The following is a 27,461-nucleotide window of genomic DNA, read 5'->3' as shown; positions in this document are numbered from 1 at the left end:
AAAAATCAGGTGAGACAAGTCTGTCTGGGAATCACTGTCACATGACCACTGCAGTCATCCTGGTGTTTTTTTTTTTTTTGCCCTCTGTGCAGTGTCTCTGAAAGATTTCCTGGGTTTAGTAATGTGTTGCATAGTACTCAGATGCACTCCAAAAAAAAATCAACCAACCTATGTGTGATACCAAAGCTTTTACTTTTTTCTCTCTCTAGAGGCACGCACTCCATTAACCTCTATCCTTGCTGGTTTTTTAGTGCATTGCCACTTTCTACCCAAATAGCGCAGAATGCATTTCTTCATGGGGATGCAAGTTTTACACCCAATGCACATTTGCTTAAAGCTATCGTATACCTTCTATAAACAGCACACATGAAGCTTTCATGTAAAGAAGAGAGCATATTTAGAGCTACCACTAAAATATTAAAAAACTACAGACCACAAAACATGCTCCGATGTGCAGAGAAATCAAATAAATAAATATTTTGTGGCATCCAAAGCTGCCCAGTGTTAATAATGAAAACAGGATTAGCTGCCTCATTAATGCAGGAAGAATTCTAATCACCCCTAAAATGTGAGCAGCTACCACTGACCGTGAACAAACTGCAAGTTGTTAAAGCCAGACAGCCCTTATGTGCACACATCCAATAACCAAACTGCGATCACTCCTCGTGCGGCGGCTCACATCCTGATTGCTCCGAGCTGGATCTCGTTATAGATATCAGCACTTCCCACTAAGCTACAAGTGGGTTGTGCCGTGTTCTTGCACTCGCCAGTAATTGCTTTGGTAATTTAAGTTTGGTTCAGTGTTGGGGTAATTAAAACAAATTGAGGAGATAGTGTAGACAGAGATCTCTTGTGGCTCCTTGCTCGGAGTGTGGAGAAGTTTAGTGAGGTCATATGTTGCGATGTTTTCAATTAGGCACCTCTGTACTAATGAAGGTTTATTAAGGAGTGTGAATATTTATGCAAAACAAGGCTACTAACTGGCTGAAACATCTACATCTCATAAAATGCTGGCTTATTTAGTTGCACAAGTTAACTTTTTCCTTTGTTTTTGCCTGAACCGACCACAAAGAGAAAAGCCTTCTGATGTCAAACGAAGTTAGATAAGGTGACCAAAAGTGTGTATTTTATTTGTGTATATTTATATAATGTAAAAAAAAAAATTATACAATATGCTTGCAAAAATAACTAATATTTTCTACATATTGTGACAATTTCAATTAATTTTAGTAAATTATTTTTTCATGAACATTATTTGAAAAACAGAACAAAAAACAAAACAAAACAAAACAAACAAACAAAAAAACCCACCAAGGATGTGATGTTACACATCTGCGCCATAAAAAGAGACAATCTCTCTTCATCAAGTTTTACTCCACAACAACTCACACGTCCTAAAGTCAGCCCTGCTGACTCTCCGTGACAGAAGCTTGTGGGAAGTGTGGGAGAACGGCAGATGTCCACCACTCAGGAAGCCAGCTGTGGGCCCCGCTGGAAGTGTGTATCCGTAATTTACAGAAGCAGGCGAGAGGGTGCCCTTGCACATCAAGATGGCCGCTGAGCTGTTCCCAGCAGGTAAAAACATAGCAGGTTCAGCATCACGAGGACTACCACCAGCACAATGAGAACCTTCTGCAACCACAGGCACGCGTTCAGCTTCTGCTCCAGCCGTGAGCTGCAGGCAGTGACTCGCATTAGCTGTTGAGACAAAAACTGGTTTAGTGACCTGGTTTGCGCATCTAATGCCTTTGTCATGCAAGTCATACAGTTAACCGTTACAGGAAGAACCTTTTTTTTGCAAAGAGAAGAGTCAGCATGTCCTCTGTCCAAAAACACGAACGTTAGGTTAATTGTTGAATGCTTTTCTGTCTTAGCCGTCTCTGTGATGGACTGACGACCTGTCCAGAGACACAGTGGGACTGAGAGTCCAGCCACACTGTGCCCTGAATTGGATAAGTGGAAGAAGATGGGTGGATGCATGGATGTCTGTTGCTTAAGGGTGTACACAAATGTAGAGATGTAGTGACCAGAAACCAAGAACTGTACAACTACTTGTTGCAATGACAGGTAAAATACCCATTAGCACTGCAAAGTGGACAGATCCCAAGTTAAACTTAAGTCAAAATTGAGGCTGGTGATTAACAGTGGGGGCAAAAAACACTGTTGATTGCCTTGTGACAGGTTTTTTTTTTTGCTTTGTTTCGACCAAAACTTACCGCTGTATTCAATTCCTGCTGCTCACTTGCCCCTGTCTCCATTGGGCTGTCCTTAAAAAGTTTGATTGCTGGTTTAACACTCTCCAGAACATGACAACGCAATCTGCAGGAAAGACATAATCTAATTAGAGTAGTATATCAGGAGGAACCACTGATCCACTGATGTACTGTCATAAGAACCGTGTACAAGCAGTGCAGTTCATCACCAGAATTAAAGTGTTTGCTTTGTGAAAAGAGGTGCACATACTTCCATAGATTAATTATTAAATAATAGCTGTTGTAAGTTTCTTTTCTGCAAATGTTTTATTTGCCAAGTACTCAGTTTAAATTAACTAAGCACCAGCTTCATCCTTTTGGAGTTCAGTTAGTGGCTCGTTCTGTCTTGCACCCTCTTTGAGTTTGGCATAGTCACACACAAACCACTTTTTAACCTGCTACAGTTTCTGGTTGGAGTGACCCCTCTAGCTCAAAGCCAGTTTCCAGCACAGTCCAAGTAGGTGTTGGACTTCCTCCACCTTTGGGATGGGATTCTCTTTGGGGAAGCAGCTGAATGATATTGAAGACTACTACATTGAAACCACTGGTAGGGAAAATAAGACTGGAAGGGCTGGGACTAGCAGGTTAGCTGTGACTGAACTCTCCACTAGTAAATTAGTCAAGGATGGAACCGTTCTCTCAGATGAATTAAAACCAGCTGAATAAATAAATTCTAAAATGTGGTGTCTAATATACTTCACCTGCCTGAGTAATATTTATGTGTGGCTATCCCTTTGTTACATACCTGTGTTCCATGACCTTATTTTTCGGTACTTCTTTCCAGAACTGTGAAAGATCTTGTGATCCAGCATTTTCCATCTCAGCTGCCATAATCAGAAATCTGTCCTGTGGAGAGGCCTGAGAACCTGCACGGGAGGAAGGATTACATAAGATAAATAAATAAATAATGCAAATCGATGTTAAAAATGGAAGAATTAATTTTTTTTCAGAAAATGTAAAAGAATGATTTAAACTGATGTTTTAAATCAACAACAAAACCAGTGCAGCTGACTGACTTGGTTTAGACACAGAAACAGAAGGGCTACGTTCACAGAACTCACTGTTAGATGTGACAGTTTTGGGGAGAAAGAAAAAAAAGATCCCCCAAAAAACAAAACACCACAGCATAAAAGCTAGGAAAAAAAGTAACCCAAAATAAGCTGCACTGATTCCTCTGAGCGAGCTATGTTCAGCACATCATAACCTACAGCTGACATTTCAGTGCTTGAACTCAACTCACGCAGCACTGTCAGTTGTCTGATGGTTTGTTTTGCGGAGATGATTCTTTTATCAGTCTTGAAATATGCATGTCAGGCAGGAGAAAGTGGCTGCCTGCACTTTAGGAAGGTAATACACTGAACCACTTGATTATTCTGAGGTTCAGCATTTAGAAACATCTGCTGTGAGTAGAGTGCAGAGCGTTAAGTGCAATACCTCCATGTAGTGACACCACTATATCTACCGAAGCTCCTGGCTCGCAGCAGCTGCTGCTCGGCTTCACTCTGTACTTGTCGGGCGCTGTGGTCCGCACCTGTGGAGACAGAAGAGGTACAATTAACTTTCTTTTAAATTTTGTAAATAAATGTAATTGTGAAATGCAAGGGCGCAGGGAATTTAAGGCATGGATTCACTGTAGCAAATGCCACAATAACAAGTGCCACATACTCAAATGTGAATGCTTTCAGACTCACCTTAAAGGCCACCTGATTTTTGACCACATTGTTCAGGATAATTAGGCTTTTCTTTTCTGTCTCTCCAGAACCAAAGCTGAGCTCCTCTGCAGGGCTGAACAGGCAGAGAGAAAAAAAAACAAAAAACTCCTCAGTGTGTAGCAGGAACTACAATTGAACATTATATGAGTAGAAACCAGAGATTGCATTTTATTCATTTTATTAAAAAGGTACCTAAAAATTTGACAAAGGATACCTCTACTAAATGATCTTTCCCCAGATTTTGTTTGACTGAATGAGAAACAGGTTTCTTCAATTCACTGCATTGTTAATAGTTTTATGATTAAACTGAAGGGGAAAAAAGCTCTGAGGTGGGTGTGTGTGTGTGTGTGAATTTAATAGCACAGCACTGTGCTTTTATAAGTGGCACCGAACAAGCACAACAGCATCTGAATCGACCTAAGTGACAACTGAGTGTACCTATACATGCCAACCTAAAAAAGTTATGTTACCAGCGCTCTACTACAGCCTGTTTGAAAGTTTTATGACTTGTTCAACAAGCTGAGCAGCAGGGTAAAACCCAGCTGCTATAAGGAGGAGATTTCAGACAAGCCCATGTAGGTTGCTTTTCAAAGTCTGGGCTTTGGTGTTGTGTAGCACAAAATCTAGCTGTCCACTATCAATAGAACACTAATGCTATAGGAAAATATACTTAAATGAAGCCGTTTGACTGGGTATACAAAAACAATTTGTCCACCTAACTAGATGGAGCCCTACTGCTATTATGGCCTCAATAATGAATTAAACTAAAATGTATCCCTTTTAGTTTCTGATTTTGCCTTCAAGAACAATTTCATTTGATTTTGAGAGATTTGTATAATGCTGCAAAGGCAGGATCGAGTTATGAAATCTAAAGCCAAAAGAAATCTGCAATACATAATGCCTGTTTTGCTTGTCGTTGGCTCCTACAGTCTGACTTGGTGACATATACACTATATTGCCAAAACTATTCAATCACCCATCCAAATCATTGAATTCAGGTGTTCCAATCACTTCTATGGTCACAAGTGTATAAAACTAAGCACCTAGGCATGCAGACTGCTTCTACAAATATTTGTGAAAGAGTGGGTTACTCTCAGGAGCTCAGTGAATTCCAGTGAAAGACCAGTCATAAAATTTCCTCAATACTAAATATTCCAATATTCAGCTGTTAGTGGTATTATAACAAAGTGGAAGTGATTGGGAATGACAGCAACTCAGCCACAAAGTCACAGAACGTGGTCAGCGGACGTTGAGGCGTATTGTGCGCAGACGTTGGCAACTTTACGTGGAGTCATTCGATACATGTGACCTTCAGATTAGCTCAGTAACAGTGTGTAGAGAGCTTCATGGAATGGGTTTCCATGGCTGAGCAGCTGCATCCAAGTTTTACATCACCAAGTGCAATGCAAAGCGTTGGATGTAGAGGTGTAAAGGACACCGTCACTGGACTTTAGAGCAGTGGAGATGTGCTCTCTGGAGTGACGAATCACACGTCTCCATCTGGCAATCTGATGGACGAGTCTTGGTTGCCAGGAGAACGGTGCTCGTCTGACTGCACTGTGCCAAGTGTAAAGTTTGGTGGAGGGAGGATTATGTTGTGGGGTTGTTTTTCAGGAATTGGACTTGGCCCCTTAGTTCCAGTGAAAGGAACTCTTTATGCTTCAGCATACCAAGACATTTTGGACCATTTCATGCTTTCAACTTTGTGGCAACAGTTTGGGGACGGCCCCTTCCTGTTCCAGCATGACTGTGGAGCAGTGCACAAAGCACAAAGGTCCATAAAGTAAATACTTTTGGCAAAATAGAATATACAGCATATGATTTGTTGAATTTGGCCTTGGTGCACACTTACTGCAGTGGGATCATATTATCTGCTATGCATGTATAAAGCTTCTCAATGATGCAGCTTGGCTGTTTTATGAACTTAAACTGCTAAGAACAAAGATGCTTTTTTTCTTTTTCATGTCCCTCATGGGAGGGGAGAAAAGAAAAAAAAAGTAAAGCATGCTTAAGCTCAGAGTGAGTCTTTGGGCTCTGGAAACCTCTGGCAAACACAAGATCAAAGACCCCTACTCTCTTCTAAAGCCCCCAGCCTCGAATTAAGGCTAACACAACACCCGAAGATAATTGCATTTAAGGCTCATTTTAATCTGTTTATCAGTATAATTCACAGCCCAGAGCTGTCAAAATCCTCACATCAAAGCTGCTGCTCTGTAAACACAGAAGTCAATCGACATAATTCATGAAAATGAAGACTACTATTATAACACACTGTGTGAAATAAATACACTACTAAGTATTTATCCAAGGAAGAACCAGATAAATATGTGATTGTTGTACTCCTTACTCAAATACACTGCAGTTCAGTGAAGGTTCAATTAAGATATTTGCCGTGTTTGACAACTTGTGTAAGAGGGGGACTTGCACTCCTTTCTTTAAGGTAATATATTATTGCCCAGTGTTTCTTAATAATTAGCGTAACACCAATATATCTCTAGTCAATGAGCAATTGACTGTAGGCATCCTTATTTCCTGTCTGTGTCTGAACAAATCAATTGGGATATAAAGGATTCAAACAGTTGAATAATGACTTTGGGTTTTATGTCAATAAATGGAAACAACATTTTTGCAGATGCAGTTAATCTTTTTGCATATGGCTCCTTAATACATAATACACCGAGTTGTGAGTTAATTGGTTACACTTGTAATATTCAAATTTTCCTGTGCTAGTTAGGTGTACCTAATAAGCTGGTACATTTATTTAAACAGGGTAGGGTGTAAAGCCCCTGAAGAAGCTTTGTCATGTCTTGCCCAAAGGGAATTGGCAGAAATACTGGAAACAGAGGTCAAACTAGTACATGAGCTAATGGATATATTGCTCAAATAAACAACCACATTAGGCATCAAACCAGTAATCCTTTGGCGACCAGTTGACCTTTCTGGCTTCACGTCTACCAAACACAATGGAGTTCTAATTGCAGAGCAAAGAAGCTGGCTGGTCTGCGTATTCAGGCCAGGTGCACAACAGCTAGACTGATGTGTTCACAGCCAACCTTTGCTGTTTTCAGTTTAAACTAATTCTGGAATGTTTCCCTGGTTAGTGCAGGTCTTTCAGGCTACAGGGAAAGAGGCCAAGTGAAATCTGAGGCAGCCTAAACAACTAGGCTGGAAGCACCTGCAAAGAGGCAGAGTATGCTAGGTGCAGTTCAGATGCTTTTAGGTGTTTTGTTACAGTAAACTCAAGTCCATTTCTAAAGCTGGTGGATATTTAGTTTAGCTTGTGAGAAATTGCAACTGAACCCTGGGCCAGACCAAACAACCGGAAGTAATTTTGGTCCTGTTATTGGCATACTCTGGCAGAACCAGGCTCAGGGAGGGGCAGTCATCTGCTGCGACCAGTTGAGGTTGAGGGGAGAGACGGGAGAAGAGTTTACTCAAAAGAAAAGCTTTTTTCATTGAAATGGAGCAAATCTGGAAGATACCACCCTATTCCACCTGAGATTAAGAGGTGTTTTCATGGTTGCTGTGCTGGTGCAAAGGTGAAGGCTTTGAAGTAGAGAAATAAGCCCTTTCTGCTAACAGTCATCATGGAAAACGTCAACTCTTTGCCAACAAAAGTGATGAGCTGGAGATATTGCTGAAGATTACCACAACAGCCGAAGTTCCACGTAAAGTTCTCCATGAAAATGTTGCTAGGATATAGACTAAACATCCAGAGGAACTCTTCATAATTTCAGGAGACTTCAATCATGTTTCTCCCTTCTCCCACCTAACTGGATTCACACAATTTGTTGACTATCCTACCAGAGAAAATAAAACCGGTACGCCAATGTCAAAGAAGCTTTCAGAGCTACTGTCTTACCACAACTTAGTGTGTAATGAGTTACCACCACAGAAGCCATCCTGAACAACTCTGATCATCCACTTTATAACATTTTTATGGAACGAAAAAAAACAAACAAACAAAAAAAACCCATCACTACTAGAAGACTCCTCTCTCTCTCTCTCTCTCCAGAAAATTATTCATACCCACAGCCATCAGGATTTTCAGTTCTCATACAACAGGTTAGCAGGTGAGTTATGTCAGACATATGAATTTCCCTTTGGGATCAATAAAGTTACTCTTATTTTTAGAAGTAGCTGACAGAGGAATTCCCACAGTAGAAGCTCCCTCCAAGATATAATAATAATTATAGTATTATTCATCAAAAAACAAGAAAAAAAAATGGAAGTGCTGCAAGGCTCTTAAGGCTTAACTGACAGATGATCTTCAGTGGGGCAGATGCTGAGGGACTCCATTTTTTTCTAAAATAATATAAGCTCTTTGTGATACATTCAGTAAATGTAAACGCATAAAAAGCATTACAGTGCTGCATGACCTGCCTCGAGAATTGGATCTCTCCATGTGGTCCACAGCACTGATGATGGCATTCGAAAGGCCGTCCAACCCATCAGTTACTTGTCAGTCTGCATGACTTCATGGTTACTCCCTTAGGTGTGTTTGCAAAAAACTAGTTTGAACATGAAATGAGCCACAACTAAATGGTTGCAATTTTATTGTCATTTTTATTTTTTTAATCTTAGCCTAGATCAGATGCACCAAACTACAAGTGTCAAAGTGACCTAAATAGAAGCCAATTTTGCAGTAATGTAAGCACGCTAACAATGAAACAATTACCATTCTGCTTACATGCTAGTAATAAATACAGTGCTTACCAACATATCAGCATGCTCACATTTAATAATCAGCACAAAATAGAAAGTACAGCTGAGGCTGATGGAACTGCCATTTGCTTTGCAAGTATTTAATCAGAAACCAATTTACTGGGCACAATTTGAATTTACACCTGATTGTTGGTAACAGAAGAATAATCAAAGGGGGTTATTTATGGTGGGACTAAAGTTGAAGACATCAGGATTCATCCTCTGTATGCAAAGAATTTTCTAGCAACCCATTAGATAATTGTTAAGACATTTAACTAAATACTAAAAATGCTAATCTGCTGGTGGTACCAGAGTAAAATCAAGGTATTGCCCAATCAGTAAGATTTATCTTCTGGAGACCATGAACATCAGTACATAAACTTCTGTCAGTCTATTTAGTCTGGTCCAAAGTGGTCAACCAATAGACAAAATTGCCATTGCCATAATTAAAACCATATAACTAGTATGGCCAAAACGGCATACAAAAGAAATACACCGCAGATGTTGCCTCCCTGTCATTAAAAAAACATGAGGGAGATTTCAAATTTAAGTGTCCAAACTACTTCTCAGACTGCAGTCACGATGAGCCATAACCTACCTAACATCTAGCAGAGAGCCTTTGAAGGTGGTCAGTGGTTTCCTGGCACCTTTGGTCCTGGCACTTGTGTCTCCTTTATCATTGTCCTCTGACCTCAAACTTTGTTCCACAAAATTTACCTAAAGGAACAGAAAGCATTTAATTAGAAAGACGCACATAATACTTATAACGTAATCGTGTAATCATCTGGTTTCTCCACTGAAAATTGAATAATTGACCCTTGCCCTTCACATAAAGAAAATCATCATTGGGTTAATCCATTGGCACTTTTAAATTGTTTTTGTGAAATGCTGCGTGATCAAAATCTTTCTCAGAAAATGTATCTTAACATAATTAAGTAGGGAAACTCCGATGATCCCTGACCATTGCTCCAGTTGCCCTCCAGAGGGAACACCCAACCACAATCAGCATGTCCATGAAAATGAGGAACCAAAAGTAACAAACAAACTTGTGACTTCTGACAAAGCAAACAAAAGTAGCTCAGGAGTCACAAGATGACTCACATACAGCCACTAACATCAGCAAACTGCTTAAACTTTGACCCAAATTATACACACAAACCTCAAAATCACAAACCAGCTGACAGGACAGAGGTTTTGAAATGGCCACATTAATGCTGGATATTATAAAGTAGGTCAGTTGGGAAAATGAATGCTTTCACAGTGTTGCTGGCACCATATGGCGTTTAAAACAGTTTCTGCAGCAAACACACCAGGTGAGGAATAGAGGGTGAAAAAGGAGGGCTGGCAGGGGCAAAGGTGAGCAGACTCTGCATGTGTGATTATTTTCTGTGACTCAGAGGGGAGGGGATCTTAATTCACTGGCTGACCGTTATGCAACTGCCACAATGAAGACATCAACCACTGATGAAATGTATCAATTTATTCATCCATTTAAAGAGCAAGCTTAACAAAATGAAATGTGAGTAGAAAAATGTAAACATGATCAAGTTTGAATTAAAAAGTGAAATAGTATGTTGTCTAATACAGATGGTGTTAAACAAACAGTATTTTAGTGAGAATATCATTGGCACTGCTTCTACTAGGTCTATAATGCTCATACATAATTGTTAACAAGAAATAAAAAGTAATTAAGTTTCAAAATTGAAGTTAAAAGGAAATACACTGTGGTAGTTGTGCACAAAGAATTAAAAAGGCATCTAAAAATGACAGAAAATCAAGATTTCTACACATTTTTGTATGGTATAAAAAGGAGTGACACATATAATAAGTGCTGATCTGAAATGTTCATATGAAGGAGTGTTTTTTTGGTTTAACAATACATATCAAGGCACAAAACAAGATCGTCTGTGTGATTAACAGACTTGGGAAAAGATAAGTGTTAAAGGACAAGGCACAGACGGCTTTTGTTAAAGAGGTGCCTCAAAGGCAGGCAGGATTAAAGATTTACCGCTACGGGTTAATAAGCTGGTCTACTGTAGTATAACAGTAATTACCTTAGTAGTTTTTAATCTGAGGTTAGGAGATACAAATAGTGTGAAACTCTTATTGGACAGCAATGAGTGTGCTACCCTTTCTCTCGCAGCTAATTAAACTCTGAAATGAGTGTCCCACTTGGTTCAGCGTTTACAGGACATAGTGCAAATGATAAGCTACTCATCATTAAGCTGACATGCCTTGATAACAAGGTCAGAAATGTTGTGCTTTCAAACAGAGGGTCAAATTGAAATTTAAGGTCCAGGACAGGTCAAGGGATGAACATGTCCAGGGGTGGTGATGACATCAGGTGACTATGGGGGGAGGTGCACTCACAATAATTTGGCCAACGTGAGTACACCTGCTTTTCCAGCCTGCAGAAATCTTCTGGACATTGAGCTCCTTGTGTAGGCGAGATGCTACACTTCCTTACCACATCCAGCCCTTGTTTCAAAACAGAGAGAAAGTCAGTTAGCTTCCTGAGGCCAACAAGCTGTGCTAGTGTTTCCTGGAACCCAGAAGAATGCAAGTTGACGTGCACGGTGTTGATGGAGGAGCAGCCTTGTTTACTGAGACAAGACGGTTGAGGAGCAGAAAGAGCTGCAGAAGTACTGAGGAATGCGCTCAGACGTGCTTGAAGTCTGTTACTGTAACAACACAGTGGTTCACTCACAGCACAGACTATAAGAAATCAAGCCTACCAGAATTGAAAACACGGTGAACTTAGTAACCTGTTGACACACATAACAGAAGCTCATCTTAACATCGTCCACCTCTCATCTCATTCAAGCACTTAACATCCCTTTTTGTTCTGTTGTACTTCGTTTAGACACCCCTACTTGGTCATTCTCTAACAGGATGATAAAATATTACAAAAATATGAGTTAGTTAAGTGGTTATTATGCAGGTGGTGTGGATAATATGCAAGCCTTGAATGAAGACGCTTTGAGATGGATGGATGGTGAATGTTTGCAAACTTAATTTAGAATGGGTATGCAGCATTCAGCCAGTGTCAGAAATTACTCTTAATAACAGCTAACATTAATTTTAAATTGCCATTATTACAAATTACCTGCCAAAGTAGAACTACTACTCTCTTAACACAACCCCCAAGAGGCCATATTCACATAATTCCTTCTCTATGTGTAAAATCTTACCTCAGAGTGATTGCGTAACTTTACTTAGTCAGGCTAGCCTTAAAAATATCTTCAACTTTCCCACAGAGCTGACTCAAGTGTTTTGATATGAAGCCTAGCACCTCTGAAGATTGTAGTACAATAACCAAGTTTGGGAAATAACATTATGCAATTAATACTCTAATGGGACCTGTGCAAGTTTTGATGATGTTATGTGAGGCAAGTTTAGGCAACTCTATCCAAAACCGTGCCAGAAAGTTTGAGGTGATTTTACTTGTTACACTAAGAACATTAACAAGCATCAAAGTCATGCCTGTAAATTACAGCTGAGGTCAACAGCTGACTGATTTGTGTATCCCTGGTTTGGAACTCTAAATCGATGTGGAATTTATTAACAGTGGGAGCACTGTGTGTTTAATGAGGCTTAGCGGGCTTGTGGGAGTAGCTTTGGGTTAACCCCAGGTTTGCCTCAATGCAGGTTAACCTCAAGTTTATTACTGCCAGACTTCAAAATAATAGCTATAACACTAAATAAAAAAAAAAAAAACCCAAAGAGAATAACCATAACTGGAAAACAACATGCACTAATGCAATGTAAGTCCAACTTTCTTCAACGGGCACTTTTAGATACTGAGTATCTACTAAAATGACCTGCTCAATAACCTCCCATCTACTTCCAGGCAGGCACTTTTTACATGCTGCTCACTAGAAATGAAGCTAGGTAAACTTTGAAGAATGGGCTGAATACTCAAATGGACCAGGTCTGTACTAGAGTGAGAGGAAGTTGGTGAGGGCTGCAACATATTCAGCCTGTGGGGCAGGTCAGTGATGGCTCTTCATGCTGCTAGGGGAGCAGGAATCCAGCTGCAGAATGGAGTAGCTTAAGTAACAAACTCAACAGGCTTTGTGGACCACACAAGGAACTAAGAAATTCACTGATCTGTCTGTGATGCAAGGGCTTTGTTGGGATTTTACTGCAGCCAATTACATTACAAGTCACCTTCACAGAGATAACAGGTCGCAGCTTAAAGTTTACAAAATCAGAGCCATTGTTTGCTGCAAAGCAAACTGATTACATGTTATTATCTCAGGCTCAGTTTAAAGAAAGTGAGTGAAAGAAGACGCAGGAGGAAATAATCAGTGAGCAAACCTCACTCAGTCTGTTAAGAATAGATATCAATGCCTGAATTTAAAATGTTTTCATAACTCAATCTCACTGAGCTGACATTACACTTGAGAGCAGCTATTCTAATAACAACAGAAACGCTGATCCTGCTAACTTTATTAGCTTCAGTGTTAAAGATCACATTTATTTATAACCAGATGGGATCAAGTGAGTCCCAAAGTACAGGCTTGCACAACACCCAAGAAGCCGTCCTGTTTTATGCTGTTGTGTAATAAAATGATGTACAAAGTTGGAATTATTTTTATCAACTTCTTTCCTCATTAAAAAAAGGGCACTAATAACTACATATTAACTTGAAAGAAAATGTACCTTTTTGGGCTTTACTACAACTTCTGAGTTGAAGCTGGACTCAAGGGCATCTTTAACATCCATATCACCTTCTTTGCTCTCATCATCACTGACAATGGGTCCATTGTCACAGATGGGTGTTTGGAAATCATCATCAGGAAGAGGCGGGTAGCTATACTTGAAGGGATCCTAGAACACAGCCAAATAAGTTAGATCACTACATGCATGGATATTAAAATGCATACATTAATCTTTGTGTCAAGTAGAGAAAGTTACAGGATAAATGAATAAATATGATTTTGGTTATGTAAAGAAAAAGGTAAAGTAACTAGATTGTGCTCATCATTTAAAGAATGGAGATTTCTCCATCACTGGCAAGTAAACTGCTAATGATGCAGAGAAAAAGAAAACACTTAAGCCAGTGTTGACCCAAACCCTTGACACTGCATCTGAACTGTAATCTCCTATGTTATAGTCCAACATATTGCACCACTGTGTTACTTTCTAAAAGGCCTTTTTCAATTTCTATACCAAATCATAGTACTTATTTGATCTGTTCTAAAAGGCACTTGTGAGTTATTAAAGTCTCCCATCACATGCTAGACTTTCTAAAGCTTAAAATCAGAGCCCAGAGGGGGTGCAGGGGTCTAATTCCTTCTCAGACCATTTGAATTGCAACTTCCTGAAAGGTTATTATGGATTTTCTTTTGCTCATTGACACCAAAACCATGTGGCCTACCGCAGCTTTAATCACACCTTCATCACACTTTAATCCCACTGAAGTATTGACCACTTCCAACTGCTACTGCATCCTTTGTTAAGGTCTAACAGAAATTAATTAACGCATCATTTGAAACCATTTTAGAAAGACATAAGAACATACCGTTCCACCCATGTGAGGTGGCAGGTACTCGGGGCCTATGTATGTATGGACCTCAGATTTGGATGCAAACCTGAGTTTGCTGATTGCCTCTGGACCCAACCATGACTTCACAATCTTCCACGCAGCTGTAGCGGAGATAATGTTTTATCATTGAGATGTCAGAGCAATAATAAATAATGAGTAATAATAATGGATACATCTCTAAAAAAAAGAAGAAATTTTTTTTTAATATATATATAAAAATAGAAAAGTATGGACTGCCAAGAGCTGGCAAACACAGTCTTACCATTCAAAATCCAAGGCATATCCACTATTATCATTTTGGCTGAAATAAATAAAAGGGCCAAGTTAGTCCATGAGAATCTTTCAAAAGGACCAGATGTCTTATATAACTCTTGTTACTTACATAAAAACTTTGGATAATATACTTTGAAGCAATTAATAATGTACTTCACAAAGTCCATGTCCTGAAACACAAAGTGGAAGAGAAAAAATTATGATTAAGACCACAAAAAAGGCTTAAAGAATAAAATATGCTTCAAAAAATGTTTTTCACAGAGGAGAGTGTGCATTCTCTCTTAACACCCTCTACCTCTGAAGAGACCCACTTAACATTATAAGAAAATTCATTCATTGCAAGCTCCTCTTCTGAGTGATCCCCTGCTCAATCTCTGCCAAATATTGTCAGAGGAAAGTCTTCTGGGTGTTTTTGATAGATTTTTGAACTGCTTTTTTTTTTTTTTTTTTTTTTACAAAATGTAATTTTTTTCCAACTTGCTTTTATATGCTATTTTGCCACTATTTGATGACAACACACAGATTTAACCCCCACCATTTATCATTACACAATTGTATAATTACACAATCCTCCTAAAAACAGGTTACATAAACAGAGGTCATAAATGGCTCAGATTAGAGTGCATTTTCTCAACATAAATAATAAAGGGCCCTTTAGACAGGCACAGATTTTAATCTCCAGCTGAAATGTTTAGTCATGCTTTAAACAATTTTAGAAGAATATGAAAAATCTCAACTTTACTGTTTTATGCTAATTTAAGTAATCAGACAAACAGCCCATATGTCAATAGATATAACCCTTATATCGTGGCTAGGCTTCATAATTGGCTAGAAGCCTCATTGCTATGCAGGAAACTCACTCTCAATCCTTAATGAGATCATACTGGCTAGCGTTGCTCTGACTCATACTGTGGTTCAACAGGCCTCAATAAACCTGCTTTCCAAACTGATCATCTAATCTACTCATTTTATACAGGAGCTGCATAGCTGTACATTCTTTTTGGCTTGCTTGTGTTGGCTTATTTGTCTTTAATTGAGCAATTTCTCTAGGAGAGAGCCTAGCCAATGAAATAAACTCACTGACAGAGCCCTCCATCAAGGAGCCAATGCCTGCGACACAGCGAGCCTAAGGATTAGACGGCCCACTCGAGTTGACCATCAGGATTTAAAGGTTACTTTAATCTCTAAAGTGTAAAACCACTGAGGAGTATCAGCCCCTGCAAGTCCGCAGCTCAAACGGCAAGAAGTATGAAGATGGCAGACAGCACTGCAGTGACAGTAACAGGGAAGGAATAGACTTTTTCCTAACAGGAAAAGACTGAAAACATGAGTTCTGAAGACCTGGATGAGATTAGAGTATCAGATGTTAATTACTTAAATAAAAAATACTAAGTCTAAAAAACAAAAACAAAACAACTTTATGGACTTACTACATTGCTGAGGCCGGAGTCCGTCATGTCAAACACAACAGTGAGAGGCATCCCAGGTTCCTTCTTTGCATACCTCTCCAGCCAGAAGGCAACATACTTTTTCTTGTCTATGGTGGTCTTTGCATCCTTGACATGTAGCTTTACCTTGAACCAGACTGAAACACAGGAAACAGGTTTAGGTTTTCATTCATTTGTGTGTGTGTTTTTTTTTTCAATTAGGTGATTAAACATTTTTAATGGGATAGCTTTTCTGACAAATAAAGGCTGAGTTCTACGTGTACATCAGTTTCATTTACTGAACTGAAGCATCTCTTTTAATAGATCAAGTGCATACAGAGCTTGTTGCCCTCTTTGTCGTAGCCATGGAGGTAGACGGCCCCTGTCTCGAACATCCATCTGGGAATAGTGCTCTCATTAATGTCTGAAACACACAGGAGGACACTCAATACACTGTTGGATAGTGCTCTCATTCAAAAAAATAACAATATGCAACATGACATTTTAGGCAAAGGGAGGACACTATCCTGCATAACTACTGCTGTCTTTAATTTCTGGGCTTTGAGGCACTAAAAATCTTACAAGTGACCATTTTTGAGGCTGTAAATATTAATACATAAAATCAACAAAGGGTTTTGAAATATACTACAGTAAATTTCTAAAGTACTGTATGATCTTTCACAGAAGATCACTCATTTGCTACACTTTAAGTGTTATAAAGCTTCATTGTTAAGGAACCTAGTTTCCCAAAACATAGGCCTCTCTAAAACTGCTAGAGTTGATAGAAAATAGCACATTTGCCATCAATCTTTTTTAATGATATCAATTTTTTTTTAAAGAAATAAGCAAAGTCATATCTCCCGTGTATTCCTTGTACACTAATAACTTTAGTGAATCAATTTTTCCAAACACAACCATTGATAAATAGAATTTGCTGAATTAAAGCCATTTAATATGAAAAAATCCTCACAAGAAACAGTGGGGATTGTTCTCAGATGCATGGAGAAATGGGTGTTTCACACACAATGATGCTCTGTCTGAATTAAAGCCAGAGAAGCCCAAAGACAACCAGTGGTTTGTGTTGCAAGCTTACAGACATCTAAAAATGGTATTGTTAATATTTACGCTTTAGGAAGGCCTTAATTTTGAACTTATGTCCTTTTTTTGGGCCCAAATTAAAGATGCATGTTGCACTGGGAATCAGAAAAGTTCCAGTCTTCAAGCTATGCGTTGTAAGCACTGTCAACAGCTGTAGTATCAAAGCAGTTACACAGTTATACTGTGAAATAGTGCCTATCAAATAGTGCATATCATATCAGCACCTTACCATTTACGCTAAACTCTTTTCTCCAATGAAGACTTTCATCAATCATTTTCAAGGCATCGTCAACATTATAGAACCTCCATGTCAGGTAGCCCTCCACCAGACTGTCATCTGTTTGAAGCCTTTCCACGTCCCTGTGGTCATACTTCTCTGTTGAATCTGCAAACATCAACAGGCAGACTGAATCACATGACAACTTCAAAATCGGTTTCAATTTCAGACTTAAACTTTCTTATTTGGAATGCTCATAAACCCACAATGTCCATATTGTGCGGTAAACTCCAATAAAGCTCATAATGTGACGGCTTAGACTAAAATTAGTCTAAAAACTAAACTGCTTCCTGGGGCAGTACGGGGCTAACGCTTATCTGGGCTCTGAGTATTCAGGTCAACATGTAACCAACCTGGCGTAAAGTAATCGTTAACTAGTGGCTATTTAACGCACAACATTTGACCATACGGAAGCTAGATGACAGTAACCGTGACGTTATTGTCAGCTTGCCCGCAATAACTGTGCTACCTTGGAGCAACTCATTGTTGAATCTCTGCCTCGTCTCCTCAATTTTCTTTTCAAGGTCCTGTCAAAACAGAGTTAGTACAGCTTAGAGTCGTCTTTGGTTTGAATCGTATTATTATGTGTGACACAGCTAAGAAAAATAACGGTTATTAGCTATACCTGTGCCCCTTCGTGTGGCTCAACTTCAGCCATGTTCAGCAGTTCACTGGTCTGTGGCAGTTCCGCGTACTGGAAGCGAGTTAGCTAACTGTTGTTTGTATGAATCAGTGCGAACTAAACTGACTGTGAAACTGACGCGCTGTCGTTGCCATGTTGGCTCCGCCGGTTTAGCCACACCTCTTCTCCGTTTGTTTGTAACCGAGGGAGTGGAAGGAGTGGTGAAATGTCCAAGACCCGTTAAAAGCCTTATCATTAATACAGGCAATTAGTTTAAATAAATGTTCCAGGTAGTGACACACTTTAGCTTTTCTTAGTCGTTACAAGACTTTTGTTTACAAATCTCACCCACAATGCACTTCGTCTGACAGGAAGCGTTCAGTGGCAGTTGGCGCGTTACTTCGAGTGTGGACTAGATGTAAATAAAAGTTGAAACAAGTAAAATTAGCGTGTATTTAAACCTGTAACACTTCCGTCATTAAAGTGATCGAAGTTGTCAATGTAGAAAGGTCTCAGTAAAGCGGAAGCGGACTCTTCTCTGCTGCATAATGGAGCTAGTTCTCTCTGAAGATTTGTATCGAAATCCCCATCGGCTCTCCCACTGTGGAAAGACTATCTCATTTCACTGCAAACGGGCTTCGGGCACAAATGACAGCGAAGGGAGCGAGTTAATATTCTGCTGTCTTTCATTTGAACGGGAAGGGAACTCGTTTCTGAAGGCAGCTGATGGAGCGGCTGTCATCAGCAGGAAAAGATTAGCTCGTGTGGATATTGTAAAATGTAAATGCGTCACTGACGCTAAAAAGAGAGCCACCGCTCCGTGTATTTTAGTGATAACGAAGAGTGAGAAAAGAGGCAGCTTTCAATATAGTCTTCTCACACTGAACAGCTCAAACCAACTGGAGCCCTGCATTGAGTTTAGACTCCCTTATCAAATGAAGGAGGATGTATCTATTCTCCAGGGCCCCACTGTGCTGTGGAGTCATGAAGGCGGTATATTTTATACGTCTCTGCAGGCAGGAGGAGTGGCACAAGTGCCCATTCATTTCTCCCACAGTGTTGTAGGAGAACTCCCTCTCCACAAAGGACAGGTGTTTGTTCTCGGACTGCAAAACCTTCCAGAAGAGTCCACAAACCAAACCCTTGTCTATTTTGTTGAGGACGGACAAGTGTTTGACGGCAGTATGGTTTTACCTCAGCCATATATTAGCATCACACAGTGCATCTCGGTGGTTGTGGCTGACCGAGTGGATGGTGTGCTTAAATGTGATGTAGTTGCAGCAACTACTAATCGGCAACTTGTTTATTTTGAGAATGGAATGGTAACAGATGTTTGTCAACTACCCTTTGAGCAACCTGAAAATATTCAAGTAGTTAACACAGGAAGATGTGGCTACCTGTTTGTTGTATCCTTTCGTGAGGGCCATGTTTGCACTGTATGGAAGGAAACATTTCAGGTAGGTTTCATAATTTTTTTTTACAGTCCAAGTCTCATGTATCTCCCATCATTTGGATTTAAATGTTTTAATAAAGTCTACTTTATTAAACCCTCCAGATAGCCGCCCTCTGGTCAGGTGTCTGCTCCATCCACGTGGATGACTTTGTGGGATGTGGAACAGACCAGATGTTGCTGGTTTTTAAGGATAGATTTATAGCATTGGAAGGTTTCCTCATCACTGACCTTTGTGGTATTTCATATTCTGTAAGCACATATTTCTCCTCATGATCTCCAAACTATGTATCTCTGTAGTAACATGAATTTCCTTATAAAGAACAAATGTGACAGAGAGCAGCATGACTAATTGAAAATACATGTTTCAGCATGGCCTGGACACCGAAGCACCAAAGACATCTCCCCCTCCACCAGAGAACTATCTCCTTACTCTTCAAGCTTTAGAATCCAGACTTCAGGTGAGCCTTTATAATGCATTAATAGAGTAAATGTAGATAATGTAAAAGAGTAAATGTAGATAATATGATAATGATCATGCATTATATGGTCAAAAATATTGGATCACACCTCTTAATTTTTGAATTCAAGTATTTATTTTTTTTTAATCCATCTGATTGCACAGGTGTATGAAATAAAGCACTTAGCCATGCATTCTGCTTTTGCTAACATGTGAAAGAAAGACCTCACTGAATTTGAGTGTGGTACTGTAATAGGAGGCCACTGTTGCAACTGGTCAGTTTGTGAAATATTTTCCCTCCTAGATATTCCACAGTCAGCTGTAAGTGGTATTATTGAAAAGTGGAAGTGCTTACAAACCACATGCCCCACTATTTTTGTCCATATAGTGTATAGGAGAGGTAATAGGAGAAGTTTGTTGAGGCCATGGAAAAGGACTTTTGGACAGCCTTGAAGTGATTTTTGGCAAACCGTCAGGCGACCCAGGAGAGGAAAGTGGTGCTCTACTCACACAGTGTATAGTGCAGGTGGAGCGCTGCTGACTTCAACTGAAGATATTGTCGAGCGGTGGAAGGAATACTTCAAGGACCTCCTTAATCCCAATGAAACGCCTTCTGTAGAGGAATTAGAGTCTGGGGAAGGGGGGGGGTAGCTTGCCTGTCACTAGGGGTGAGGTCAATGAGGTAGTTAAACAACTCCTTGGTGGCAGGGCCCCTGGATGAGATTCGCCCTGAGTTCCTGAAGGCTCTGGATGTTGTAGAGCTGTCTTGGTTGACACGCCTCTGTATGTCACATGGAGATCTCGGGTTGTGCCACTGCATTGGCAGACTGGGATAGTGGTCCCCATCTTCAAGAATGGGCAGTGAAGGGTGTTCACACTCCTCAGCCTCCCCGGTAATGTCTATGCCAGAGTGCTGAAAAGAAGAGGCCATCCGTTAGTTGAGCCTCAGATTTAGGAGGAACAGTGTGGTTTTCATCCTGGTTGCGGAACACTGGACCAGCTCTTTATCCTCTCAAGGCTATTCGAGTGTGCATGGAAGTATGCCCATTCAGTCTACATGTGTTTTGTGGACCTGGAGAAGGCATTCGATCACGTCCCTCAGGGTATCCTGTGTGGGGTGCTGTGGGAATATAGGGTGTCTGGCCTGTTCTTATGGGCCATTCAGACTGCAGTGAGAGCTTGGTTCACATTGCCTGCAGGAAGTCGGACTCATTTCCTATGGATGCTGGACTACACCAGGGCTGCACATTGTCACCAATTCTGTTCATAATTTTTATGGACAGAATTTCTAGGCACAGCCAAGTGGCAGAAAGCTTCTACCTTGGTGGCCTCAGAATCTCATTTCTGCTGTTTGCAGATGATGTAGTCCTTTTGGCTTCAACAGGTGGTGGCATCCAACTCACACTGAAGCAGTGTGAATTATTAGAATTAGGACCTCTAGGTATGAGGCCATGGTCCTCATCCAGGAAAGAGTGGAGTAACCACTCCGGGTCAAGGACAACCTGCTGCCCCAAGTGGAGGAGTTTAAGTATCTCTGGATCTTGTTCATGAATGAGGGAGATGGGAGCGAGAGCTTGACAGATAGATTGGGGCTGTGGCTGCAGGGATGCGGACACTGCACCCGTCTGTTTTGGTGAAGAGGGGGCTGAGAGTGAAAGCGAAGGTGTCAATTCAATGGTTGATCTACGTCCCTACCCTCTTCTATGGTAACAAGCTTTGGATAGTAAGCAAAAGAACGAGATTCTGGATCAAGCAATGGAAATGAGCTTCCTCCCAAGGCTGGCTAGCCTCTCCCTTAGAGATAGGGTGACTGGTGCAAGTGTTACTCTTCCAGCCAGTTGAGGTGGTTTGGGCATCTGACTAAGATGCCTCCTGAACGCCTCTTGGGTGTGGCGTTCTGGGCATGTCCTAACTGGAGGAGGCCGTGGGGTAGACCCAGGACACATTGGAGAGATTATATCTCTTGGCTGGCCTTGGAACGCTTCTGTGTTCCCCCAGATAAGCTGGTAGAGGTGGCTGGGGAGAGGGAGGTCTGGGATTTTCTGCTTAGGCTGCTGCCCTTACAGCCCGGCCCTGGATAAGCGGAAAAAAAATGGATGGATGTCTTTAAGGATGGCACAGTGACTAGCAATGTCTTCTCACAGCAAGAAGATTTGAAACCAGTAGCTGGCTGGTGCCTTTTCTGTATGGAGTCTGCATGTTCTCCCTGTGCGTGCGTGGGTTCTCTCCACGTACTTTGGGTTCCTCCCACAGGCCAAAGGCGTGCATGTAATTGGTAATTCTAAATTGGCTGTTCGTGTGTAGGATTGGCTCCAGCACCCCCGCAACCCTGAATTGGATAAGCAGTTAAAGAAAATGAACAAATTAATGAATTAAATGTCTTCATGTTTTAAAGAACTGTTTTTATCATTAGTGATTTATGTATTTGTTTTACAAAGTTGCCTCTGATGTGCTGTGTAATAAGTGGATGTTGTCTATGGTTTGCAACATCCACTCGTTCTACACAGATTTGTCATTGGGCAAAGTGGCAGTGACAAATTAAAGGAAAAATCTACATAAAGTGTCTTAGTAAGGGGTTAGGCTATATTTGCCACCAGAATAACCACATTCCACCATTGCATTGATTCTCCAGTTGTCTGAAATGTTACTGAAGGGACAGGACACCATTCTTTAAAAATGTATTTCCTCATTGGTGCTTTTTGTGATGGTGTTGGAGACTGCTGTTTAACAAGTTATTCCGATTATGTCTGCAAAAGCCATGGCATATGATTCAGATAATTTTTCATTATTAATGAACTGTTAAGTGACCCCTGAGGCCCTATGGATGGAGGCGTTGTCACCCAGGAAGAGACCACTCCCACTTTGTACTGATTGTATTGATTTGCTGCAGTCCTTCCCTGTAAAGGGACTATTGGACTCAAACCATGTCAGCAAAATGCCCCCAGAGCAAAACAGATCAACAAGATCTCGTCACTGTAGGGGTCAAGGGTTCAGGGTTTTCCTTTAATTTGTCATCCTTTGTATATCAAGATTAGAAAAATATTTTTACACACAGTTTATTGTGATGGTAATTTGATTTAGTCCACACTGCCTATCACATTTGCTGCATAATCAAAGATCTGATGATAGTATTTGTATGAGATAATGACCTCACATGAACTTAATTTTAGTCACTTGGTGTGTGTTAAATGTGTACTGTGCACTGTTATTCAAGTATGCATTGTAATTTAGAGTGGATTGACCGTGCTTCAAGAGCTGCAAAGAGAAGTGACAGTGAAGGAAAGCGTTCTACAACAGTCAGTCAAAGCACTTACTGACGTGGTCTTGGAAAGGGAGACCGTTCTCACCCAGCATGAGCAGGTACTGTGTATGTAAGGACAACAATAATAACACAACATACATGCTTTGTTGAAGTATTGAGAGCGGTTTCTTAACCAAATCACAACATGTGTGCTAAGACAGGTGATCAGGACAAGGTAATAACAATAATGTTAGGGAAATATTGCAATTAGCCAACAGAGCTGAAGCCTTTACAGTTAGTACAGTACATTTTCTGTTTCTTTCTGGAAATGACCTGTTTAGTAGTGAAATGTCACTCTTTTTTTCATCATTAAAAGCTGAACTCTGTTTTTTTAAATAGCATTCATAAAGTCCACTGTGTCTGTGCCTAAACGAGTGTTGTTCAGATTGAAATGTCTGACATAAAGTGCTATTGCTGTCAATGCTGTCACACACTTGTCATTGCTGATTACAGTCTTTGCACTTTCTGTCTAGGAAGGGCTTATTGCTCTGTGGGACTCTGATGACGAGTCAAAGAACAAGGCCTTGGATGACAAGATTCAAGACGTGCCAGCAGTGTCTTCAAAACCTCAAATTGACAAGCTCTGGCATCGCACCACTGAGGGCCGAATGGTTGTGGGAGTGATACTAACTACTGACAGCTCAGCGTAAACATGATTTATTTTTTTTTCAACTGAAGTAGATTCTTTTTTTTTTTTTAACTTTATGGACAGAGGCCCTTAGATTCTGAAACATATATTATCTAAACACTCTAAAATCTTAATCTGTTTGACAACTTGTCGGTCATAATGAGTTTATTTAGTTGAGTGGATCAATTAGCACATGATAAAGACAGAGGCAATAATAAACAACATGGCAGTCTAAGTACTACTGTCTAGATGTCAGGCAGTATCATTGCTGTCTGATTAGATTAATGTGAACTTAAACAGTTGCCATTTGTTGTGAAATAATGTGGAATAAATTACATTACTTTGTGCACGTTTAAATCAGTAAGAAACTTGAAACCTAGCTTCTGTCAGCACTCACTGGATAGGGATCTTTGTTTTTTTTGCCTCTTTGATTTGCCCCTCACTTTAAGGCAGATCTAGGGTGACTAGGTGGTCACCATGGCAACAAGTTTTTAATATCTCTTCAACATCCTTATGTGGGAACAAGGAGCTATCAGATTCCTCCATCCACCTGTTACTGATTTTTCATTTGAGAACATGTGAAGGAAAACTACCTTCGTGACTGTCTCAGGTGCCATTTAAGTCTCACACTGCTGTTTTGATTGGTCCAGTTGTACAGCTGTTGTAATTTCACTGCCTGGAAAGAATCAATTCACAAGCAGTCACACGTAAAGTTCACATGCACACATACACACATCTATATATCTGATTGTTAGTGATGTGCTATTTTTGTTCCAGACCGGTGACCAGTGTGAGCTTATCCATCCTGACAGACACGGGCCAGTGCTCAAGGCCCGCAGTCATCCAGACCCAGAGCCAAATGTTCTGGCTCCCTGCGCCCTGCTCCTCACCATCATCCTCCTCCTCTTCCTTCTCTGCCCGCACATTCCCAGAGCCCCCAGCCAAAAAAAGCAAGCAGCACAACGCTAACAGCACCGACGATCTCAACACACGCCGAGTGGCTGTGACTGCGGTGACCAAGCTGACACCTCTGTTGAACTCTGGCCGTGTCAAGTGCCATGTCATGCTCCATTATGTCCAGACAACAGATGCTTTTTCCCTCGTGAGCAACCAAAGACCAGCTGTGTTGCACTGCGGTCAAGTTGATTTAGACATTCATAATGATTTACAAACTGAGCTGCTAAAAACCCCCCAACTCATAACAGGTAAAAGCACAAAAATGTACAACTTGAGATTTTTATCATTACATGTATATGTTAATGATTGTTTTCTTATTTTACACAGATGAGGTTAGAGAGGACTTGCTGAGTCTTTTGGCGGTGCTGGATCACTGGGTCTTCCATATAGACTCTCCCGAATACAGCTTAGGTGATATAAATGGCTGGATTCAGAAAAGAGTGGGTTGTAAGAAGATAGAAGTGAGCCCTCAGTATCTGATATTAAATTCTTCGGGACCATCTGCTCTCACGCTGCTGCACTGGCGTCAGATAACCCCTTTCCAGGGAGAACTGCATGTCCATTCCAGGTAAATAATTTTCTGTTGGCTGACACCAGCAGGATGGCTCTATTTCTGACTTCTAAGATGTATGCGTTGGTATAGCTATAGTTGAATTATCAGTTCTGAGACTGAAAGGAGGATTTTTTTAAAATCTCAAAATTAAAGGTCCCCATGGGCCAAATAAACAAGACGTAAGTACATGGGGATAAAAACAAGAAAAATATCTCTGTTACCCACAAGGATCCTTCATATGCTATTACATTACAGTCTGCAATATCACTGCTCAGTGCATAGAAGCAGTTCTACTGGTGAATGTCATGATGTGTTAAATTTTATTTAAAAGAAAAAGAAAACGATGTTCTTCAAGTAAAAATCTGCACTGCTCAGTTTATATTAACAGATTCAAAGCTGAAATAGCTTTGAAGTTGACTAAGATGTATGTCAACATGATATTCCACTGAATATCAAAGAGATTACGATTCTCTGGAGAGCAGAGCACTTAAAATTACAAATCCTCAAAATAAACTCTGAACTGGCAGCCAGTTGTGAATCAGCTGACAAATGACAAGAAGACTTCAACAAACTTAACTTCTTTAAATTTATCGTGACATGGATTATGTAATAACTTGCAAAATGTTGCTTTTTTTTTTTTGGGTTCATTTGCAGACAGTTACAGATGCTCCAGTTTTTGGATTTACTGTTGGCATACCTGCCAGACTCCTGCTCTGTCCAGCCTGTCAAAGGTACTGGAGGTCAGGATGCATCTAAAATGTTTGCTCAAGCATTGGAGAAAGAGCTGGTGTCTCTCAGGGAGTGTGCCTCGTTACTACTCGGTGAAGAAGATGAAGAGAAGGTGAAGGAGAAGAGCCTTGTATATGAGGAAACACCGGATACAAGTTCTGTAGAGGGGCTCCAGAGGTGTAGGGAGGTATGGCAGAGGCACCAGGAGAGGAGCAAGATGAAGTTGAGCCCTCTGGTGGATGTGGGGCGATATCGTAGGCTGATCCAAAGCATGTCTAAAGTCCAACTTAACGGGGATTTGGCAGCACTCTTAGACATTCAGCAGTCTTTCCTCCACTAATATGCTTCAGTGGTGTTCATAATTAAATATCCTATCACCAAGTTGCTCTTATTTTCTTACTGTGTTAAGTGTAGTGATTAAAAAGCCACATTTCACTCACCAACAAAAACCTATCCCCTCTGTTGGCTGGCTTAAGTTCTGATCTGGTCTTTCTGTATAGCCTCTTGGTGTTTATATCTTTACATTGACGAGAGCCTCAACCCATTCCCACTCAAACGTGGGTTTCTTAATATGACACCTTTATGATACTGCCCTCTGTTTAATTTATTCTTCTGTGTATGTACTTTTAGACTTGTGTTCAAAAATGCCCTTTTATGTCTGTTGCTGCCTGCAGGTGCATGCTTGACAGAGATCACTTTCATCGTGGAGACAGAAACGGTTTGTGTTATGAATAAAAACAGCACACTACGGTTGCACGAAGCTCTCCTCACTGGCCGTAGTTGACTGAATGCTTTTAGTGGTGCTCTCCCCTCATGGTTCAGTTATTTTTGATGTGAAAGGATGTAAAGAAAAAGAAGTCCTTGGAAGATGTTTCTGCTGTGATGCTGCACAGCCTGTCAGGGATGTAGTGACAATGCCATTCATCCAAGTAAACATCAAACATCATACTGAAAACGGCCTCTGCTTTGCTCGATACTTAAGGTTTGTGACAGCTTGACTAGTAACATTGGCTACAAGGGAGGGCAAGAGGTTATTTCCTCCCAGTGGGAGCTTAATTTTGTTTGTTCTGGGAGCTACTCCATCTGTATTTAGTACTCCCTTTTTTTTCACACCTTTTATTTTTATGTGCTTCATTGCGTTAACTGCCTCCGCAGGATTCATTGTCACAGGATTTGAGCATAATTACTTAAAGTGGACCTATTTTCATATTTTATTTCTTAGACACTACCAGAAGAGATTGGCATGAGTTCACAGTTGACAATAATGCTTATTTGTCTCTTAGAGACCTTTTTATGCAGCCCCTCAGTTCATGCATTGTCTGAAACCTGTTTCAGCTCCTGTCTTTTTGAGGCAACTCTCTCCTTCCAGCCATCATATGAGGTGTGTGCCTGAGATTACCAATGTTAAGGATGTCCCCAATCTTTAATATCACACAGAAGAAAATAAAATTTAAAAAAATGTCTGAA

The 27,461-nt window shown here is 40.4% G+C and overlaps 2 protein-coding genes across 3 annotated transcripts; one reads left to right on the top strand and one right to left on the bottom strand.

The window, feature by feature from the left end:
* Positions 1-1,099: 1,099 nt before the first annotated feature.
* Positions 1,100-18,305, bottom strand: mospd2 (motile sperm domain containing 2). The gene is made up of 15 exons (XM_030757856.1): positions 17,920-18,305; positions 17,764-17,821; positions 17,247-17,402; positions 16,257-16,343; positions 15,923-16,077; positions 14,602-14,662; positions 14,482-14,520; positions 14,196-14,320; positions 13,334-13,501; positions 9,267-9,385; positions 3,944-4,037; positions 3,687-3,783; positions 2,998-3,118; positions 2,217-2,319; positions 1,100-1,698 (listed from the first exon to the last, which is right to left on the bottom strand). Exons 1-15 carry the CDS (start codon positions 17,950-17,952, stop codon positions 1,546-1,548), a joined length of 1,569 nt encoding a protein of 522 aa, XP_030613716.1. The 5' UTR covers positions 17,953-18,305; the 3' UTR covers positions 1,100-1,545.
* Positions 18,244-27,461, top strand: fancb (FA complementation group B). 2 transcript variants are annotated; one of them, XM_030757854.1, is made up of 9 exons: positions 18,244-19,373; positions 19,472-19,618; positions 19,738-19,827; positions 23,058-23,186; positions 23,601-23,773; positions 24,533-24,960; positions 25,040-25,280; positions 25,920-26,181; positions 26,669-27,461. In XM_030757854.1, the coding sequence occupies exons 1-9, from the start codon at positions 18,465-18,467 to the stop codon at positions 26,678-26,680; spliced, it is 2,391 nt and encodes a 796-aa protein (XP_030613714.1). In that variant the 5' UTR covers positions 18,244-18,464; the 3' UTR covers positions 26,681-27,461. The 2 variants fall into 2 exon arrangements, with proteins under 2 accessions (XP_030613714.1, XP_030613713.1); XM_030757853.1 differs by having other exon boundaries at positions 25,920-27,461.

Source organism: Archocentrus centrarchus, chromosome 21 (assembly GCF_007364275.1).
Source record: "Archocentrus centrarchus isolate MPI-CPG fArcCen1 chromosome 21, fArcCen1, whole genome shotgun sequence".
Lineage (NCBI taxonomy): Eukaryota > Metazoa > Chordata > Actinopteri > Cichliformes > Cichlidae > Archocentrus > Archocentrus centrarchus.
Note: the sequence above shows the minus strand (reverse complement) of the source record. Positions and strands in the feature narration are given on the sequence as shown.

Excerpts from the sequence above, each read along its gene's own strand:
- mospd2 (XM_030757856.1), bottom strand. The coding sequence starts at position 17,952 with ATGGCTGAAGTTGAGCCACACGAAGGGGCACAG. Across the intron at positions 14,521-14,601 it reads ATATTATCCAAAGTTTTTAT|CCAAAATGATAATAGTGGAT; the intron begins GTAAGTAACAAG and ends TATTTATTTCAG. Across the intron at positions 9,386-13,333 it reads TTGTAGTAAAGCCCAAAAAG|GTAAATTTTGTGGAACAAAG; the intron begins GTACATTTTCTT and ends CTGTTCCTTTAG.
- fancb (XM_030757853.1), top strand. The coding sequence starts at position 18,465 with ATGGAGCTAGTTCTCTCTGAAGATTTGTATCGAAATCCCCATCGGCTC. Across the intron at positions 19,374-19,471 it reads TATGGAAGGAAACATTTCAG|ATAGCCGCCCTCTGGTCAGG; the intron begins GTAGGTTTCATA and ends TAAACCCTCCAG. Across the intron at positions 23,187-23,600 it reads TTCTCACCCAGCATGAGCAG|GAAGGGCTTATTGCTCTGTG; the intron begins GTACTGTGTATG and ends CTTTCTGTCTAG.